The 19,947-nt window shown below is 41.5% G+C and overlaps 2 protein-coding genes across 2 annotated transcripts; both read left to right on the plus strand.

Moving 5' to 3' along the window:
* Window positions 1-22: 22 nt before the first annotated feature.
* LOC109474001 (dehydrogenase/reductase SDR family member 1-like) lies at window positions 23-6,011 on the plus strand. The gene is made up of 10 exons (XM_019774197.1): window positions 23-224; window positions 750-805; window positions 1,186-1,329; window positions 1,982-2,064; window positions 2,413-2,545; window positions 3,388-3,543; window positions 3,869-3,892; window positions 4,183-4,252; window positions 4,539-4,619; window positions 5,468-6,011. Exons 1-10 carry the CDS (start codon window positions 113-115, stop codon window positions 5,599-5,601), a joined length of 993 nt encoding a protein of 330 aa, XP_019629756.1. The 5' UTR covers window positions 23-112; the 3' UTR covers window positions 5,602-6,011.
* A 2,285-nt stretch (window positions 6,012-8,296) lies between these two features.
* Window positions 8,297-19,089, plus strand: LOC109473462 (Y+L amino acid transporter 2-like). Its single transcript, XM_019773325.1, has 9 exons — window positions 8,297-9,013; window positions 13,324-13,452; window positions 14,398-14,497; window positions 15,105-15,273; window positions 15,899-16,002; window positions 16,529-16,625; window positions 17,221-17,370; window positions 18,039-18,216; window positions 18,886-19,089. Exons 1-9 carry the CDS (start codon window positions 8,497-8,499, stop codon window positions 18,993-18,995), a joined length of 1,554 nt encoding a protein of 517 aa, XP_019628884.1. The 5' UTR covers window positions 8,297-8,496; the 3' UTR covers window positions 18,996-19,089.
* Window positions 19,090-19,947: the final 858 nt, after the last annotated feature.

Raw genomic sequence — 19,947 nt, forward strand, 5'->3', positions numbered from 1 at the left:
TTGCATATATTTTGTCACTTACAGTTTCCCGTGCACTCACCCCACCTAGCGACGGTACTGCAATGTACTTTGAACTTTACACCAGAAGCGAAGAAGACTAACAACTGCCAAGATGAGCCAACCCTTGAGCGGCAGGATTGCTGTAGTTACGGGTGCGTCCCGTGGGATCGGGAAGGGCATAGCTCTTCAGCTGGGAGAGGCTGGAGCAACAGTTTACATCACAGGTAAGGTTAATGTTATTTAAAGTGTGGCCTACAATAGCCAAAGTTCAGCCAATGACCACACCCCCCTCCCCTCCAGAAGTTTTCAGCTAACTAGCATTTCTGTAACGCAGCAGCAAAGTCCCCATCACCCCCAAATCATCAAAAGACGTTATCATTTTTGCTGCCGATATTAATTGAGGTTTCAAACCTTGATATCACCAACTATTATCAACAAATTTTTCACTGTATAACGTGTTAACGTTAAACGTTAACCCATTCTTTGTACTGTGCATACAAAATATAAACTAATGAATTTCGTGAATACAAAAGTCATTCATTTTCAAGTCTGGAAATATACATTGCGTGGAATTGTGCCATACTGATGTTGGCAACTTGGTATTACAAAGTATTACTTGCAACAAAACCTATACCCAGTAAAAGATTAAATATCATCCCAGAATGGTAACGTTATCTATCTTCTGCACTGTTTGTGGCATGGCATATTTGACAACAATGCCCTACCCCACATTGTGTGATGTTTTGTAGGTCGTACCATGCAGCCGGATGGGAGGGGGACGTCACTGATGGAGTGTGCGGAGGAGGTGAGTCAGAAATGCCTTTAATCCCTTTGATTTTAACTGATTTAACTTATCATGTGTACCAAAAGAAAAAAATATTGTTTTTGCTCAATTTCTTCCTGTTCTCCAAACAAATAAGGTCAATGACCTTAACCAGAGGTCTGTTACCATGGTAACTAGTGTTGGGTTAAAATGAGTTGGGTTGCAATTTTATAGCAGGAGGGATATGTCGCCATATATATGAATGTATTTGAGTAAGAATTAACAGAGCAGACCATATGTGAAAGTAAACATTATGCATTTGCTTCGTTACTTTTCTAGTTTAGGATAACTGTGTGTGAGCAAATTGTGAAGCTTACCTCCCCTGATTCATCACAATGGAATAACCCGATGTCTTGACGTAGATTGAGAAGCGGGGAGGGAAGTGCATCCCTGTACAGTGTGACCACGAGAAGGATGAAGACATCAAGAAGTTGTTTGAAAAGGTGAAACAAGAGCAGAATGGACAGCTGGACATCCTTGTCAACAATGCCTACAAGGCCGTGGGGGTCAGTGTCATGATTGCTTTTGTCATAGATACACTTTTCTGTTGAAAGGTACTACTATGAGCTGTCCAGGGCATAGATAGTGCTGTAGACAATCTGTGCAATTGCTGATGATGATTTATGTGTAGAAAATTAGTCCTGTCCCTAGTACTGAATGTGAATCATACACAGATCAATCTATTCCTAGTCCCTGGTGCTGAACACCATCCTCACACTTGTGAACATGCCTGTCCTTGGTGCTGAACACCTTCCTCACACTCACAGGTAAGCACATCTGTACTGAACACTATCACTCACAGATAGCACACCTGTTCCTGAACACCATCCACATATAGCTGAACATGCCTGTCCCTGGTGCTGAACACAATCTACACACAGGTGTGCACATTTATTCTTGGTTCTGAACACCATCCACGTACAGATGAACATGCCTGTCCCTATTGCTGAACACAATCTACACACAGGTGTATGCACATTTGTTCTTGGTTCTGAACACCATCCACACACAGCTGAACATGCCTGTCCCTGGTGCTGAACACCATCCACACACAGCTGAACACACCTGTCCCTGGTGCTGAACACCATCCGCTTGTCCTCATTTCTGACAGACATATATTTGTAGGTTACAACCATCTCTGTTTGTGTCCTTCTCCAGGCTCTTACAGATTCAGCTGCTGGGAAGAAATTCTACCTTCTTCCCCCAGAATTCTGGGATGATGTCAACAATGTAGGACTGAGGTAACTCTCTCTGTACATAGCATTATTGTTTCAAACAGTTAGCCCAGTACAAAAGACTTATCTTGTATGTATGAGAATTTCTATAAAGTGAAGCACACTGTAGGCTTACCAGTATGCACAAGGAGAATGTTCTTCTTTCAAATTTTGCATAAGGTTTTGCTGGTACAAATGTACATATCTAAGTCTTGGAATCTGTGTGGACTATCAGAAGTTTGCTTAGGCCATGTTGATTTGATTATATAGATGACATCCGCACGTGCACTCCTAAATTAGGCTGAACTGTATATTCCCAAATTGTACCAAGAGAAGAATGCCTACGGCTTACTCTGAGTTTCCTGACTGTTTCAGGAACCACTACATCTGTTCTGTGTACGCTGCACGGCTCATGGCACCACAGAAGAAGGGTCTCATTGTCAACATTTCCTCTTTTGGGGGCCTGGGCCACGCCATTCAATCTGTCTACAGTGTTGGCAAGGCTGCAGTGAGTTTTTTTTAGATTCACTCTTCATTTGTATTATTTTTTAGATAAAAATTAAGATACGTATTAAGTGTTGATACATGCAAGACAAGACAAAGTAACCAAAAAGACACGTATCATCTACAGTCAAATAAGAGTTGTAAATATATAATCTATATGTAGTTCTTACCTCCGTTCCATACCACCTCAGATCTATAATTCACAAAAAGAGCACACTGTAGTTTCCGGAATACTGTATGAAATACTCTGAAAGTCTGATACAAAGTTGTACAAGTAACCGATTGATATATGGTTAGACTGTGTAAAATGTGATTGGAGAAACCTTCAATAGCACATAGTGCCATATACTGACTCAAGAATTGCTTTACATTAGGGGTGGGTACCTGTATAGAAAATTCAGGTCCAGGTCCAGATCAGGTTCAGAGGATCAGGTCCAAATCTGGACCTAAACCTGGACCTGATTATTGTACAGTAGCACTATATCATATTTTGGTGTGAGAAACACAAGTATAGGTCACTCACTGGATATATTATTCTCAAGTTGTACTTGAAGCTGAGCACAGTTACAGAAAGAGATAATCTTGGATTTCTTAAGCTAATCTAGTTTGATTCAGGGTTATTTTCTTTACCTGCCATGGCCATATTATCTAAAAATGTATGTACAATCTACAGAAATGTACATCAGGCCCGATGATCTGGTTTTCGCGTTTTGTTTTTTTGGACTGGGTTCCTGAATGTCGTTCCAGTTTAAACCGGTCCGGCTGAAGCGGTACCCAGCCCTATTTAACATGCAACTGAACTTGTCCACCATGCCTTATATTAAAGGTTGCATTGTTTGTGTACAGTGTGACCGCATGGCAACTGACTGTGCCGTTGAGCTGAGGAAGGACAACGTGGCCTTTGTCTCCCTCTGGCCGGGGGCAGTCAGGACTGAGAACATCTTGGACATGCTCAAGAAAGGACCCAAGGAAGATCCCGAGAGGGATCAAGATACTTTAGGGGTAAGTTAAGTAATGTGTCTTTGCCACACAGACCCTTGCGACAGTTCCACAAAAAATAATTATGGAACAAATATGTGTATCATGTGTATTATTTGATTGTTGTAATTGTTGTGATTTGTATTGATTATTATGTGATACCCTGCAACAATTCAGCCGTATAAAGGCTGTGACTGTACGGGTACTGTTTGGAAAATAAAAACCATTTATATTTATACATATTATCCAATGATAGAACTAAGGAATCATTGATTCTAAAGAAGAGACTGATTCATTTGTGTCTGTATTACCATTGTCACCTATCATATGTGTACTTTTTTCCTCACAGGGAGTGAAGATGGACAGAGAAGCAGTAAGCCATCATATTTCTATTGAACTAAAAATGCATAGCATTTAAACAATAAGTTCTCTGTCGTTCTTGAAAACCTTTGGTAGAACATTTTATGACTTGGAAGAAAATGCATTGAAGTTGTTGACTTGCTGTTTGATTACGAGACTGAAAATTCATGGAGTGTTTCAATGTTGTGTTGGAACAAGGTTTGAACACAAGAGGTTCTTGTTCAAAAACAAGTATTTGTATTCTGTTGTATTCTAACCTTGGTCCAACAAAAAGACTTAGTCTTTTTGTGCCATGCTGTGCAGGTAAAGAGGATGTTTGAGATGGGAGAGACTCCAGAGTTTGCTGGCAAGGCTGTTGTCCATCTTGCTGCTGGTGAGTAGCAGGGTTTAATGCAATTATTTCCTCCTGAAAACGTTCATATACATTGTATAATCAAACCTGTGAATAGATAACAGCTGGTGTGTTGTGCCAAGGGGCGGTTATACCAGCTTACAAATACAGGCCCCAAATAAACAATCAAAACATGTCTCTGGACTGGAGTTGTTTCATTTCATCAGCAAAGTAAGCAACACAGTACCCACAGTTTTTCAACACAGTGTTATTATTAAAGCTGTTGTGACTTTAAAATCCTTGTTGTTTCCCTATTGCCCTCCCACAGACCCAAACATCATGCAGAGGTCTGGGAAGATCCAGTGTACTGCAGAGTTGGCAGAGGTGTACGGCTTCAAGGACATTGATGGTAAATTCAACAGTGATGATTGTTTTTTTTTTCTAGCTTTCGTTGTCTTAAGGCTGAACATAAGTGTGGTGCCTTCCCTTGTTTGTGCATCCTGGAAGAAAATCAACCACACAGTTATATTATAATAAATCAACTGATAATATTTACATTTTTTTCTTTCGTCAACCCGTCATATATGCAACAGGTTGAAAGTAGCATATAGTCAGGAATGAGGTATGGTGGCAGAAAAGGTCATTCATCGTAGACCCTTGCCCTTGGAATGCTCCATTCTGTTATAGTCAGGCTGATGATCCTAGTACAACAATGACCATTTCCTGGTGCTGAAGTTAGGCCACAGCAAGTAATTTTTATGGATGACATCAGCGCGCGCATTTATTTTCGCCTGATTTTGGGAAAAAAAAAACAATTTTGTTGCCCTCTGACAGTGGTCAACATGCCGAAAATCGGCAAAGATGTCTGTTGCCGGAACATGGATGTCAGATAACTATGAAGAGAGCTCGAGATGACAACAACAGGCTCTGATTTAATGTTTTGTTTCTTACTTGATGCAGTGATATGTAATACTGGCTGTGTATATGTGATGTTCCCACCGAATCAAAACCATTTGTACAATGACTGAGTCAAAACTTTAAAATGTAGGAACCTTGTTTTTTCGGCCCGCCTTGTTTTTTTTTTCACCCGCTCGCATTAGATTTGGAGTCTGCGGAGGATGTCATCCATAAAATTTACTTGCTGTGGCCTTAAAGACACAGATGCCACTACAGTGATGTATTCTTTGTAAGAAACAAGAGATGTTGTAAAGTGTACAAGGAAATCACCAAGTACTGTGTTTAATCTATCCTTTTCAGGGAGACAACCACCAAATTTCCGGCGCATCAAGGATGCCCTCTCCATGTTTGGGTACACACGCCTGGCCGCTTGGATCCCATCCTTCATCAAGATCCCATACTGGCTTCTCGTGGTCGCCACACATAAATTTTAGTTTATTATGACTGTGTTTCTCCCCAACAACACAGGCAGTGCTGTTGGAGATGTAGTAAATGGTTTATTGGTAAAAACACAGCACAAATTGGCCTTGTGGTATACACTGAATGGAGCCAAATTTTACACTCCACATACTCAGTAAAACTAGCATTGTAGGCTAATATAGTACATAATTATATATTACAATGTATATTATACAAGTATATACAAGTAACGTTTGATAATGTAGACATGGTTTTCCATACTATAAATATAGCGTGGTGGTTTAACATCATAGATATTAAAAACAGCATTATTGTAAACAGCGTTATTGTACACAATCAGCAGTGTCACACTATCTCTGTCATTAAATGACGACCTTTATTGCACATTTTTGCCTCACTGGGCTATTTTAGTAAAAGATCACAAAAAAAACATGATGTTTAAACAATCAAAGAGTGACTCAGAGGCTTTTTGATTTATATATTTGACCCCATTGGGTAACTTTTGTTTGCTCAAAGCCTTGCAGTGATGTGCCAATGGTTTGACTTGCATTGCACTGTGATTATGTGTGAACCACTGTTAATTACCTCATGATAATTTCTTAAAACATACATAAATCTTAAGTCATTATTGCTGGATGGAAGTGTGCGTGGGCACTTGTATTAATCTTCCCATGCTCAATTTCCATAAATAATGGATATGCAGATTGGATATTTAAAAAAAATGCCAATAGATCCATATATGATTAGTCAGATTCAGTGTCCAGTTTATATATGATGGATAATCATAACCTGGGTATAATCAAGGAAGTATGAGGTGTGAGTATGTTAAATTCATTCATGAGTAAGTAAGTATAGGAGAGTAGAAATCTAGACTGCTTTGGTTGCACGATGCCTAATGCTGTAATACAACATGTACTTTGAAATTAAGTCTTCAGTATAGAAAAGTCATGAAATACCATAATTACTTGTATTATTAATTTTGCCATCACTCATAAACATTCCTAAGATGAATGGAGTTGCATGATGAGTTTAGTTTTTATTTTGCTCATCTGTTGGTTTTGACTGAATTAAAAAAGCCAAAGGTACCACCTCATTATACATGTCTAACTCCTATCAGATCAGAATCATGCAATATCAGAAGCAATTCTCGTGACGTATAGCGATGTTAGACATGGGAACGTGAAAACCATTGTACGTACAATAGAATCTCTGTAAGAATAAAAATGGTACGACAAATGTAGCAGAAAAATGTTGAACCAATGCCCAATTCACCAAATGATGATCTTAGAAAAAGACTACTCTCTCTAGTACAGAATAGTGTTCCATAACAAAATATTATTATTTTGTGTTATTTCATACTATCAGAGTCAATGCTTTCTTCGGTCTCAACTTTACTTTGACCTATGTACAATAATGTATACAGATATAAATAATTAAGGCGCTCAGTCTCCTTGTACTTCACAATAATGAAATTAACGTCTTTTGTGTTGTACAGTACAGTACATGACATCAAGTAAGCAGTCTTTATTGGCCCATATCCTTAGGTGCACCTGCGTCACTGCGGCCTGTGATTGGTTGATCCGCCGACCGCCAGTATCTAGCCCGACTTTCTATTTTTAGCCGTCTGTGCGTGATCATGAGGGAGGAACTTAAGGGATAGCTCGGGCGTGAAGGCTGCTTTGTGTGGTAGAGGTCAACCTTAAGGCACGAGTACAGGCCAGGTGCTTTATCTCTTTTAAATTGTCAGACTCAATAAAAATCACGTTAAAAAGGCTACGACACTGCTGAATGTGCAAAAGAGCAAGGCAAGTTGTCATTTTTTTTATTTTTTTTTATTCCGAAACATGTAATCACAAGACGTGGTGACGACACACTCAAGTTTTTTCAACTTATATTAATGCCGACACCAACACAGGGACAGTACAATACTCATTTACACCTGAGCGAAGTGAGGAAAGTCGTGTAAAGTGCCTTTCCCAAGGGCACAAGATCGATGGCATGTCAGGACTCGAACCCGGGGCCTCTGGTTCCGAGTCGAGAACGCTGCCGCTGCGCCACACGACCCCACACGTTGTCATTGAGATTGCGTAAAAGCTATGTTCGTCTACATGGTCGTTTTGACGTTGACGTCTCACACGTACATACAGCGCTGTGTTTCCATCTTGTTTATTTGTACAGAATAAATTGACCGCAAACATAACACCGCTATATTACAAGAGAAAAAAATCAGTCGTGAACTGGACATTTTTTAGATATCTAAACGTCCTTTTTGAACCTCCTTGGCTTAACCAAATTAAACTTAAACGCACGCGAGCTGTTTCTTAAGTTAAACCAAGCAAGGTTAAAAATTTAAATTTAAACCTCCTTGCTTAAATAAACCCAATACATTACGTTCAGAACTGGGTTTAATAATCTAATCCATCAATGTACTTTTTCCGCAATATAAAGTTTGGTCCTGTACCTAGATGAGTACCCTAATCTCCAAGCAGATGTTTCGGTGGCTGCAAAATGCAGTATCAAATTGTCCAGGCAGTATCCATTGGTCAGACTATCCATTTGTCGATATTGGGTGGCTAATAGATACAGTCTGGCCAATAGATACTGCCTGGGCAGTTTAATACTGTATTTTGCAGCCACTGATTAGAGTGCCCTTGCACTAGAACATCTGACACGAATCGCATGGGAGAGTACCAGTGCAAGCGCCGCGGATGGAAATACATGTATATATTATAATCAGGATTATACATTCATGAGGTGATGCAATGTCCCGGCAGCTGGGACCATGGGAAGAAAAGCCGGTATTGCACAAGCCTGCCTTTTCAAACCATCCGTTCTCGGGATCGGCCATGCTTCAGCTGCCGTTTTGTAAAATTTCTGGTCAGGAAACGTTTCTTCGGGAAGGTTGAGAGATGGGGGCGGGTGGACAAGGTGATAGCACCGCGGCGAGCCCAATGATGGACCCGGGCAGCATAAATCATGCTGTACAAGACAACAGGAATGGAGGGAAGGGCTCCCCCGTGCGTCTGCAAAGACAGGTCACCCTGGCGAACGCCGTCGGCTTGATGGTGGGGAACATCCTCGGCTCGGGGATCTTCATCGCGCCGAAGGGTGTCCTCCTGTACACCGGTTCCACCGGCCTCTCCCTCATCGTCTGGGCTGTCAGCGGTGTGTTTTCTGCCCTGGGTGCCCTGTGTTACGCAGAGCTAGGCACCTCTATCTTAAAGTCAGGAGCTAGCTATGCCTACATCTTGGAAGCGTTCGGCCCGTTCCCGGCGTTTCTGCGGCTGTGGGTGTCGGTGCTGATCGTGGACCCGACCGGCCAGGCGGTCATCGCGCTCACCTTCTCCTCCTACCTGGTCCAGCCGTTCTTCCCCGGGTGTGAGGTGCCGTACGGAGCCGTCAGACTGCTCGCCATCGCTATCGTCTGTAAGTACGGACTTCACATCCAATAGGGCACACCAATTCAATTTGTTGGTTCTCGGATATTTTTTCCAGAAAAAATATGAAGCGACAGGGCGAAAAAAATCCTATTATAGCCCCAAATGCTACAATAGGAACCATGAAGTCAACACAAAAGGCTGCAGCTGGGTTGATATTTAAACAATGATGGAAAAACTGTAACAACGAGGAACGAAGAAAAGGACTTTCCTGAACTATTGGGGACAAAATATGAGCATATCTGATTTGATTCAGAACCAGAATCTTTGAAGATTCGGATCCGAAAAATGAAGAGGCGCATCCGAGAACCAACAAATTAAATTGGCGTGACCTCATTGGAACTACGTGTGTATGGTAACAATAATTTTATACTTCACTGTGTACATTGTATATGTGGATGTATCTTTATCTTCCTGATAGAAAAAAAAACACCTGTACGGAAGATTTGGAGCCAACGTTTTTTTTTTTTAATTGATACGCAATACGGTATAAGAGTTTTGATTTTATTATTCCATCGCGCCATTTCCAGAAGTGGGTCAACCCCATCCCTTAGCCACGGAATACGCGAACCAGTTAGCCTCCATAGCATGCCAAAAAACTGTGAGTTTTGGGGGGTCTTCAGGGTCTTTAGGAGCTTTTATGTGCTATTTTGCTGATTGCATATAGACAACATAGCCGGCCTGGTTGAATTACCCCCGTTTAGAACTGGGCTAATCAGAAAACAGACGAAGACCACCAAACCCCCAGTTCTATAAGCCTGTTACGGAGGCTCCAAAACAGTAACGTTGCAGTCTTGCTGATGCAAGAAGTGTGTGTAAGCTCAACCCTCTCCAATACACCCTGTACCACATCTGTCACCACATGGGTCGACTTTTACATCAGCCTGTGGCCCAGGGAATCCCACTTCTTTCTCGAATAACACTTATACAGCAATTCTGCGGATCGGCTTATCAGAGATGTAGAGCAAAAGACCTTCACCGGAGCCACTTCCTTGATAAAGTCAAGGACAGAGCAAGTTCATTGATACATCGATATCTTCCTCACCACATACCTCCCTCCCCCCCTCCTCCAAAATTTATCTAATTGTCCGCATGTCAGCCTCTTTTGATATACACGACTGCCTGACTTGCTTATCGAGCGCAACAGCATGAGACAGGGTTTAGACAGTGGCTTTTGAACTTCCCTTGTAGACTATATACCCATTTTCCTTCTTCAAACGCGGCTACATACATGTGCATGTATAACGTACGTTACTGTGCGTTTAAGCTGACTTGACAACCTCCGTGCATGTGTACTATTACAGTTATACATACCCTGCGTTGTGTTTAGGCCACACCAAGTAAATTTTATGGATGACGTCCGCGCGCGCATTGATTTTGGCCTGTTCCTAGAAAAAACCCCAAGAAATTCCGCTTCCTGTAACTATGACCAAAGAGTCACGACATTGCAGCAAATCGTCAGATTGACGTGAAACCTGTAATGCGAAAACAGGACAGGGCGACAACTGCTGTTCCACCTGATTTATTGCCGTTTTGATGATGAATAAAAGACTTCTTGCTTGCTACACTGTGTCACCTCATTCAATTTGTGTCCTAACATTTGTCGTCTCTTAGTATATTTCTAATCTAGGAATCTTGTTTTTTAGGGCCCTTTTTGTTTTTTTTCGCCCTCTCGCATTAGATTTAGGGTCTCCAAAGGACGTCATCCATAAAATTTACTTGGTGTGGCCTTATAAATACCAATCAAACTGGTGATCTCCTCTCAAGTGCTTGCATACATTTGATAGCATCATTATCGCTAATCCGCGTAAGAGCTTCTTATAGCCTGTTGGTGTGGGCCAAAGGTCTAAGTTCAATCATGTGACAGGACACTTGCTGACTTAGCTGTACCATGCCATTGACAGTCTGACGAAACTACACTGACGCGTCATCTGTGGTCAACACGTGTCTGTCATGTGAGCTCGCCCTCGTGCCTAGTGGCTGTGGGGGGATTTTCCACCACGAGAGCATGGATTTCTGGTGTGGCTTGTAGCCCACAAGCCATTCATTCAATTCTGGAAAATATCCCCTGGGTTTTGCTGACGACGTCGACATTATTGTATGGTGTTGCCCACATGCCGCGATTGTCTATGTAAAATGCAATCTATCTGAAAGAAATAACAGTTTTCTTTCAGATAGATTGTATTCTAGATGACACATCTAACGTACAGCTTAATTAAGATACGTAACGTATGTTGTTCAAGAATTTATAACAACCTAATACGAGGAACTGACAAAACATGAGTGTGTTTCAAAAGCCTCTTCGAAAGAGGTACTGTACTAGTATTTTCCAAGATCGTCCAAGCTAACTGTCAGTTGTCAGGGCCTGCTAACTGTGATTGATAATCTGTGCTAACGGCGTGGGCGTGAGCATGGGAGGGAAGATGGGAGCGGAGTCTTGCCGCGGCCTGGCAGTATAATTGAAGACACACGCCGGTATCTGACATGCCGTCTCTAACCACATCACAGTATGGTACGGTAGTGCCAGATGGGTGATGTGAATAATTTGATTGTCCATTAATTGGACCAAATTACAGCCGCGTAAACATGGCAGTCGAAAGAGTAACAATTACTGTTTCGTACAGTTTTCTTTGGCTGAGTCAAAGTACTTTGTTAACGATTTGTCCGGTCACGGGACTGAGGAAAGATCAGCGAGTCGAGGATGTCAAGCCGGCGGATCACTGGGTCCCTGTACCCGGCGGAGGCTGGCGCCGTCTTGTACACAGCCTTACTGTTAACGGTTATCCCTGAGTCATAGCCTCAAAACCCTCTTCAGACATATATCCGGCAGGAATCGTGTGTGTGATGGCTATTTAAATCCCCCGTGTCGCCTAGTCGTTTAATGCAGAATAACACTAATTTTCTTCCATTAGGCCACAGCAAGTAATTTTTATGGATGACATCACCGCGAGCATTAATTTTCGCCTGATTTGGGGAAAAAAAAACAAGAAATCTTGTTGCCTTCTGACAGTGGTCAACATGCCGAAAATGGGCAAAAATGTCTGTTGCCATGCCGGAAGGTGGATGGCAGATAACTATGAAGAGAGGAGACAAGAAAAGGCTCTGATTTAATGTTTTGTTTCTTACTTTGATGCAGTGATATGTGATGTTGGCTGTGTATATGTGATGTTCGCACTGAATCAAAACCATTTGTACCATGATTGAGTAAAAATTTAGTGCTGTGAGATCGATTGATTGCCTGGTTATATTTATAGATAATAAGTAACACGAAATATGATAGCACAGAGCACACATTTAGATATGAACAGCAGTAACATGACGTCTTACATTAAAGTTGATATTGATGCGTTTGTGTAATGTGTTATGTGCACGCACATGTGGTTTATTGACGTCATTGGCGTACGTGCATGTATTAAATCAAACATCATCATCAGCCACGTAGCTTTCATACTTCAACGGCAATGAGGCCTTTTCATATATATACATATTATACATTACGTAAATGAACGCCCACCAAGTGGGTTTACTTTGTACATGTATACGTTAGCCAAGTCGTTTAAAAAAGTACCGATTGATATCCCCGTATGTAGTAGAGCTACAGCATCTCAATGACAGTTCTTAATGTTCCTTACGGCTTATATTCACAAAACTGTAATGTCTTTGATGTAGTTCAAAACCTTATTTACTGTACAGGTAGATTCTCGTAATTGATAGATCACCAACTTGTCTTGTTTATACTCATTTTTGTTTTACCCACTTTGTAATTATGTATGTATTTTGTCATTGTGTTTTACTTTCCTTTTATGTTTTTAACGACGAGAAGGCGTCACAAAAGCAACTGTACATGCTTCTTGCCTAAAACTCAATGAAAGTATGAGAATAAATAAACTTCCCGTACCAAACCCTATCGCGATCTCAGATGCCAAATTTCAAAAACCATTCTGTACAATTTGGGTGATTTTATATTGTCCTGGCCTCCGTAGTTCTAGAACTGGGGGTTTGGTGGTCTTCGGCTGTTTTCTGATTGGCCCAGTTAAAAAAACGGGGGTAATTCAACCAGCTATGTTGTCTATATACAATGAGAAAATAGCACATAAAAGCTCTCAAAGACCATGAAGACTAGCCTGGGTACCATCCCCAGTAGTATATTCGCAAACTCTATAACTAGTTATAGAGTTTGCGAATATACTACTGGGGATGGTACCCAGGCTACATGAAGACCCCCGAACCCCCCTAGTTTTTGGCATGCTATGGAGGCTAATATTGTCCTCTTTTTGTCAAACTTTCTGTCGTATTCAGGCGTGCTGACGTTTGTTAACTGCGCCAACGTGCGGTGGGTGACGAGAGTGCAGGACGCGTTCGCCTACGCCGGCGTGGCAGCCTGCGTCATGGTCATCATCTCAGGCGTCGTCAACGTCGTCATCACAGGTGGGAGTTTTAAAAAAAAAATTCATTCCAACATCTAACCACAAGACGTGGTGACGGCACACTTAAGTTTTTTCAACTTATATAAATGCCGCCACCAACACAGGGGACAATACAATACTAATTTTTACCTGAGCGAAGTGCGGAAAGTCGTGTAAAGTGCCTTTCCCAAGAGCACAAGATCGGTGGCATGTCAGGACTCGAACCCGGGACCTCTTGGTTCCAAGTAGAGTACTCTGCCGTTACGCCACACGAATATTTAGCACAAGGTTCTGTCAACTTATTTTCATATTCACCAACGCAGAGGGCAATAGACAATACTAAATTTCTCCAGAATTAAGTGAGGAAAGTCGTACAAGTGCCTTTCTCAAGGGCACAAGATCGGGATGCATGGGCTTCTTTTCTGTCGTTGTTCTTGTTGCCTATATTTACATTTGGTCTATTTACATTTTGTTCTACCCTTGACATGTTAGATAAAGTCAAGTACTTCATAGCGCCACTGTTCAAACATTGCCCTTATCGTATATGTGTGGTCTAGGAAGGGCCAAGTTCGCTGTGTAAACGTTGGCACATATGGTGTATTTAGAATTATAGCCTGTAAAGCTTCACAGCTGATATTTTCTATCGGATATAGGTAAAGGAATTTTATTGATACATTCATCTCCGAGTGTTTCTGTGCATCTTATCTTTTGAATGTGATTGTCGTTGTCTTTCTTAAACCCTTGATACCACGATGCCATCTTCGGGATGAGAAGGCTTGCCTGTAGTAATCCCGGTTTCGAACTTTACTCAAGTGTTGTACTTCAGACTCTCCCAATGTTTGTCTAACCGTGTCTTAAACACGTTCAATGTTTTTGAGTTGACTACGGACTGTGGCAGAGCATTCAGTACCCCCTCCACATTTCATGTTATTCTTTGATACATAACCTTTTAAAATTCCGATTCCAGGAGATATGCACGTGTTCCAGAACCCTTTCAAAGGAACAAATCCTGACATGGGACGGGCGGCCTTAGCCCTGTATCCCGGTCTGTACGCCTTTGCCGGATGGTAAGAAGTAACGTATACATGTATCGTTAAAATCTTTGACTCCACCGTTTAAACCTTGAACGTTGAACGTGGACATCACTATTTAATTGAAGCCGTGTGATTATGTTTGTGAGAAGATGTGTATCTGCTTTAACTAGTCAACCCTTGCGAAATTTTGCAACACCATGCTTTTATCACTACGGAATGGCATTTTGTTTTCATGGATTCTTTATTGATTCTTTATTGATTCGAAAGACTTTCGTATGGTCCACTACAACAAAGATCGAACAAAGCTAAATAAAAAGTAGACTTTTATTCCAACACAAAGATTAAACAGAGATCAAATTTTCAACGACCACTGTCACCTTCAATGACCAATCACTTCAAAACGCAAAGCGAGGAGTGATTGGTCATCAACTACAAGTATCCTGATGAAGGTGACAGTGGTCGTTGATAATTTGATCTCTATATATAGCTCTGTTTAATCTTTGTGCTGGAATAAAGTAAAACTTTTATATGATTACTACCAGCACAGATGAACTTTCATGACAAGCTAAGTACATGTCATCCTACTTACAGAATATATGTTAGTTTCGACATTTTACGCGACCCTTTGTCTACCCCCCAGGGACATGTTGAACTTCATCACGGAGGAGATAAAAAACCCGCATAAGAACCTGCCGCGGGCCATCTGGATCTCCATGCCGATCGTGACGGTCCTGTACATCCTCATCAACCTCGCCATGTACTCCGTCCTGTCCGCACAGCAGGTCCTGGAGTCCGAGGCTGTGGCCGTGGTGCGTTCTGTCAATATTACACAATTACTAAAATGCGAGAGGAAGTCAAAAGCACCTGTGTTTACTAGACGTTTACATGCATCTACATGTACATTGTCTACGATTTTAGTATGAAGGGTCATCTCTGCCGGTATAATACATTATGACGAAAAGGCTAAATTTAAGCTTGATATCCAACAGAAAGCTGAAGGAGTTATCCGAAAATTTTGGCCCTCAAATTCCCAATTGACTTGGTATTGGACATAAAGTTTAGTCTTTTCGTCATATTGTCATATTGTATAGGTCCGTGATTATTAACCTGTATCATATGTGTGTGCTTAGGTGTGTGTGTGTGTGTGTGTGTGTGTGTGTGTGTGTGTGTGTGTGTTTGAAATTTCAAAAGGTTTGTGTGTTTTACTGTCTTTCAAGTCATACGTTTACATAATGGCTGGTATTCAACCCATAGGCGAAGTCATAGGTCATACAAATGCAATTTTCATTTGTCAATGGTCACCACCCAATGGGAAAAGACCTTATCTGCGCAGTATGAGGCCTTCGGGTCAGAAAGGGTGCCTGAATGAAACGTAACGCCGATATGAGGTATGTGTTATGTAGAAACGTTCTGACACCTCTCCACCCGCCACAGACCTATGCAGAAAAAGCGATGGGCGTGGTCAGCTGGACGATACCCATCCTCGTTGCCATGACGACCATTGGAGGGATCAATGCATACATCCTGGCAGTGTCAAGGTAGGACTGGCCCACAAACGTCTAATTTCATCAACGTTGCAACTGGACTCACCAAATCGCTTTCTCGTCCTTAATTCTTTAAAAGCTTTCCAATGTACGTTATCGCTGATGTCGTTATGTTGTTGATTGTGCACTCTCTATGTATCATTTATTACCTTCACCAAGAAGGTTATGTTTTCAGTAGCGTTTGTCCGTCTGTCTGTGAACATCATGAATCTCGATATGCATCGTCATGAAACTTTGTAGGTGTGTAGGTCTTGATGAGACCTAGAAATGATTAGATTTTGGGCCTCTTAACAGCTTTTGTTGGTACTGCAGCAGAACTTCCGGTCTTAAAATCTCTTGATCTGAACATGTTAGGGTTACGAATTTTGGATGGTAGATAGCTGTTTGGCTAGGGAAGCAGTGATATGAGTTTTTGCCCCCTAGCGGCTTGTTCTGGAACTGCAGGAAAAATATTCGAAGGAGGATAAGTCAAGAACCGGTCGACGGATTGTCATGATTTTGGTATGTTGTTTCTTTTCAGATTGTACTTTGTGGGATCTCGGGAGGGCCATCTACCCCAGGTGCTGTCCATGATCAACATTTGGACCTTGACTCCCGCCCCAGCAGTTCTTTTTAACGTAAAGAATGTTTCCTGCCCTTCATACATTATCTATGTATACATTGTGTCGCTAGTTTGATCCAATTTAAAAACTGGGTCAATGCGCAGATGGCTGTGTATAGACTTCTAAGCCTTTTCGAAAGAAGCTATCATGAAGATCAAAAGGCTAGACGTTCAAGCCAACCGGAAGCTGCAGTAGAAGGGTCCATTCCGTGAACAAGGCTGACGGAGTGGGCCGAAAATTTGGGTACGTCTTAGTGTTGGCTTGAACGATTAGCCCTTTTGGTCATGATGAAGTATACCAACACAGATGAACTTTCATGCTAAGCTATCCTGCATCCTTTCGGCTACAATTACATGTACATCTTATTACAATTATGGCCATTCAGTGTTCACTAATCACTATAGCTATGTACAAACACAGACTTTAAAACTTACAAAAGTACCTAGATCATTTTACAGGTCTCTCCCTCTCTCTCTCGCCCTTTCTCTCCCTCTCTCTCTCTCTCTGTGCGTGTGTTTGTGTGTGTGTGTCAGATACATGTAAAACGTTATGCTAGTATATGGGATTTGCACATTTCTCCGGTTGTCTGACGACTTCCCTCCCTGTACAGGGGTTCCTGGTCTGTTGCTACCTCATCTCGGATGACGTGTTGACGCTGATTAACTACTTCAGCTTCATGTACTGGATCGGGGTGGGGCTGTCTATCGCCGCCCTGCTGTACCTCAGATGGAGACAGCCTGACATGCACAGACCCATCAAGGTGTGTGTCAGCATAATCTTTATTGAAAGAAAGACCTTTGTACATTTTTGCTCATTGAGAACTAAGTACAGGTCACGGCAAATACTAGTAGCGACGGTAGACTGAAATATATCTATAGTAAAACTACATATGTACAGGTTCTGCTTCTTCTCGCTTCTTAAGACACTTGTAATTGTAAGAACAGATTGAGCTTATAGTACGAGGATTATCGAGTTTTATGAGGAATGTGAATTTTTCTTTTCTACCTAAAAATCTAAACTAGGGAAATAATCTTGTATATAATTGAAGAGAATCCTTCTCAATAAATACATTCCATTGCACGTTATTCTGTATTTTACTATCATTGCACATGTTTATGAAGGTTACCGGCTGGAAAACAGCCAAGACGCGGACTCCCGTTAACTATATCGAGTGCCTGTCTGTACAAATGCGGGACTTTCAATGGTAACAGACATATTTGTCATGACGAAAAGAAAGAAAAAAGATTATATTTGGCAGGAACGCCTTCAGTGCAAAACTCTAAGGACCTTGTTCAACGTTTCTTAAAGGCTCGAGTTTTGTCATCAAAGAAATCTCAAACAAATATTAAAATTTTTTTGATGGCACAACTCAAGGCGTTTTAAGGCCGAAAGTTGCTACAATTTACAAAGACTGTCTTCTTATTCCAGGTCCACCTGGCTCTCCCGGTGTTGTTCCTGATGGCCAGTTTGTTTCTGGTTATCGTGCCGTTCTACTCAGCGTTCCGGGACTCGGTGATCGGGTGCGCCATCTTCCTGTCCGGCGTTCCCGTGTACTACATCGGCGTGCACAGAAAGGTCCACCCCGCATGGCTACACAACATTGCAGGTGAGACGTACTGTATCTGCTTTAAACACAGTGACGAACCCTAACTTAGAATATGGTTCGTTGCTACTCTCCAATCAGAGGTTGTGGGGGAATGATCGTTAGCTTTTTATATATGGCCGTTTTTTTGTCGCTATCCCCACCGTCGGTGGCCGGCGACCTTCTCTGGCTAATGGATACTGCCTTGCCACCGAAAGGGATCTGCTTGGAGATTATTTCGTTGCAATTATTTGCTGTTAGCTGCTGTTAACTATGAGAAATGTATATTTTAATGTCATTATTAAAAGATGGACATACAATCTCTGTCCTTGGTGCTGAAAAGGTATCAAGAGGTTTGAACTTCCACCGAGATTTCCACCTTTGCCCTTGCTTTCTTACAAATTGTGTGATACCCCTGAAATATTCTATTTTTCTCAATACAAGTCCTTCTTTTCTCCCACAAAATTTAACTCACCATTTCAAACGTTCAATGCCGATGTCTGAATGTTTAGACATAACACGTTACGTCATCCGTATGACCCAAATAGGCCTGTTTTTAAAGCTAAAGACATTTCATATTGTCTTTCAAGTTTGTTGTGTTGTTGCTAGTACCCCTTGTGGAAAAAGGTCCTGATACAAACATATCTAAAGACGGTCAGGAAATGCAACAACTTCCGATCCCTTTTCTTCCAGATGGCATCACAAGAAGAGTGCAGAAACTCCTGCTGTGTGTTCCTCAGGAGGCAGAAGATACCGTCTTACAGAACGACGAAGAAAGACAGGAGACAGAGAAGATGGCTTGAGAAGAAAAGTGTCCCCCACCTACTACTGTCTTGTCAAGTTGACCATACAAAATTTCGGGAAATTGAATTAATTTTTTATGCCATTATGAACGTTTGGGTGTGTACATGTGGTTAGGTTTTTCTCTACATTTCTCCCCCTCGACCTTTTCCTTGAATGGTGAAAGTGAACCAGGGAAGCTTACTAAAGAGCCAATCTTCCTCTAACGTTGATAGGAAAGTACATGTATGTACAGTATATTGTTCATTGTACTGTGGAAATTCTGCTAGCTCTATTTGACAAGCATTGTGAACAGTGGGTCACTCCAAGGGCTGCAACACTTTGCAGTAGTGTGCATGTTGGGTGAGCAAAAGTCGGCAATCGAAATCCCAAATTGGCCAAGAGGTAGGATCATTAACCACTGTACAACGAGCGCACAAAAAATGACTTGGTGCCCTTCTGCTAAGTCCTAAGGATTTGTTACTACATGTCTGTCCATAATCTACCAAAATCTACCGTCACACTTCAAAGAAGCCATGTGACAAGCCTCACTGGGTCAGTCTACTGAGGATGACCAGAGTGACTGGTCGAAAGCTCTAGGTGACAGAATTTTTTGTTTTGGATCGAAAGTTATAACAAAATCTCAGGATGTGCCAAATACAAACATCACATCTTATGCAAAGTAAAAAAAAGAGTAACTATATACAAGATGTTGCAAAGTTTTCATAAAATAACTGTATATTTTTTAACAGAAAAAAGGCCTGACAAGCAATATATGATCTCTATGTCATTTGTTCGGCTTTGTCAATTGCAAGTTTGACTTAAATGTGGCAGGTTTCCATGCTGAAAACATTCTACAGTTAAGCATTGTTGTCTTGTATTCCTTGATTTGTGAAGATAAAGGTGTAAAGCTATGTGAAAAAGAAACTAAAGCTGAAACCAAGTGGAGACAGATGACTAATGGATGGATACTAG

Source organism: Branchiostoma belcheri, unplaced genomic scaffold (genome assembly GCF_001625305.1).
Source record: "Branchiostoma belcheri isolate BF01 breed outbred unplaced genomic scaffold, Haploidv18h27 scaffold3, whole genome shotgun sequence".
Classification (NCBI taxonomy): Eukaryota; Metazoa; Chordata; class Leptocardii; order Amphioxiformes; family Branchiostomatidae; genus Branchiostoma; species Branchiostoma belcheri.

Coding starts and splice junctions, on each gene's coding strand:
- LOC109474001 (XM_019774197.1), top strand. CDS start 113: ATGAGCCAACCCTTGAGCGGCAGGATTGCTGTAGTTACGGGTGCGTCC. Junction 2,546..3,387: donor ACAGTGTTGGCAAGGCTGCA/GTGAGTTTTTTT, acceptor GTTTGTGTACAG/TGTGACCGCATGGCAACTGA. Junction 3,893..4,182: donor TGAAGATGGACAGAGAAGCA/GTAAGCCATCAT, acceptor CATGCTGTGCAG/GTAAAGAGGATGTTTGAGAT.
- LOC109473462 (XM_019773325.1), top strand. CDS start 8,497: ATGGGGGCGGGTGGACAAGGTGATAGCACCGCGGCGAGCCCAATGATG. Junction 13,453..14,397: donor CGTCAACGTCGTCATCACAG/GTGGGAGTTTTA, acceptor TTCCGATTCCAG/GAGATATGCACGTGTTCCAG. Junction 17,371..18,038: donor ACATGCACAGACCCATCAAG/GTGTGTGTCAGC, acceptor TTCTTATTCCAG/GTCCACCTGGCTCTCCCGGT.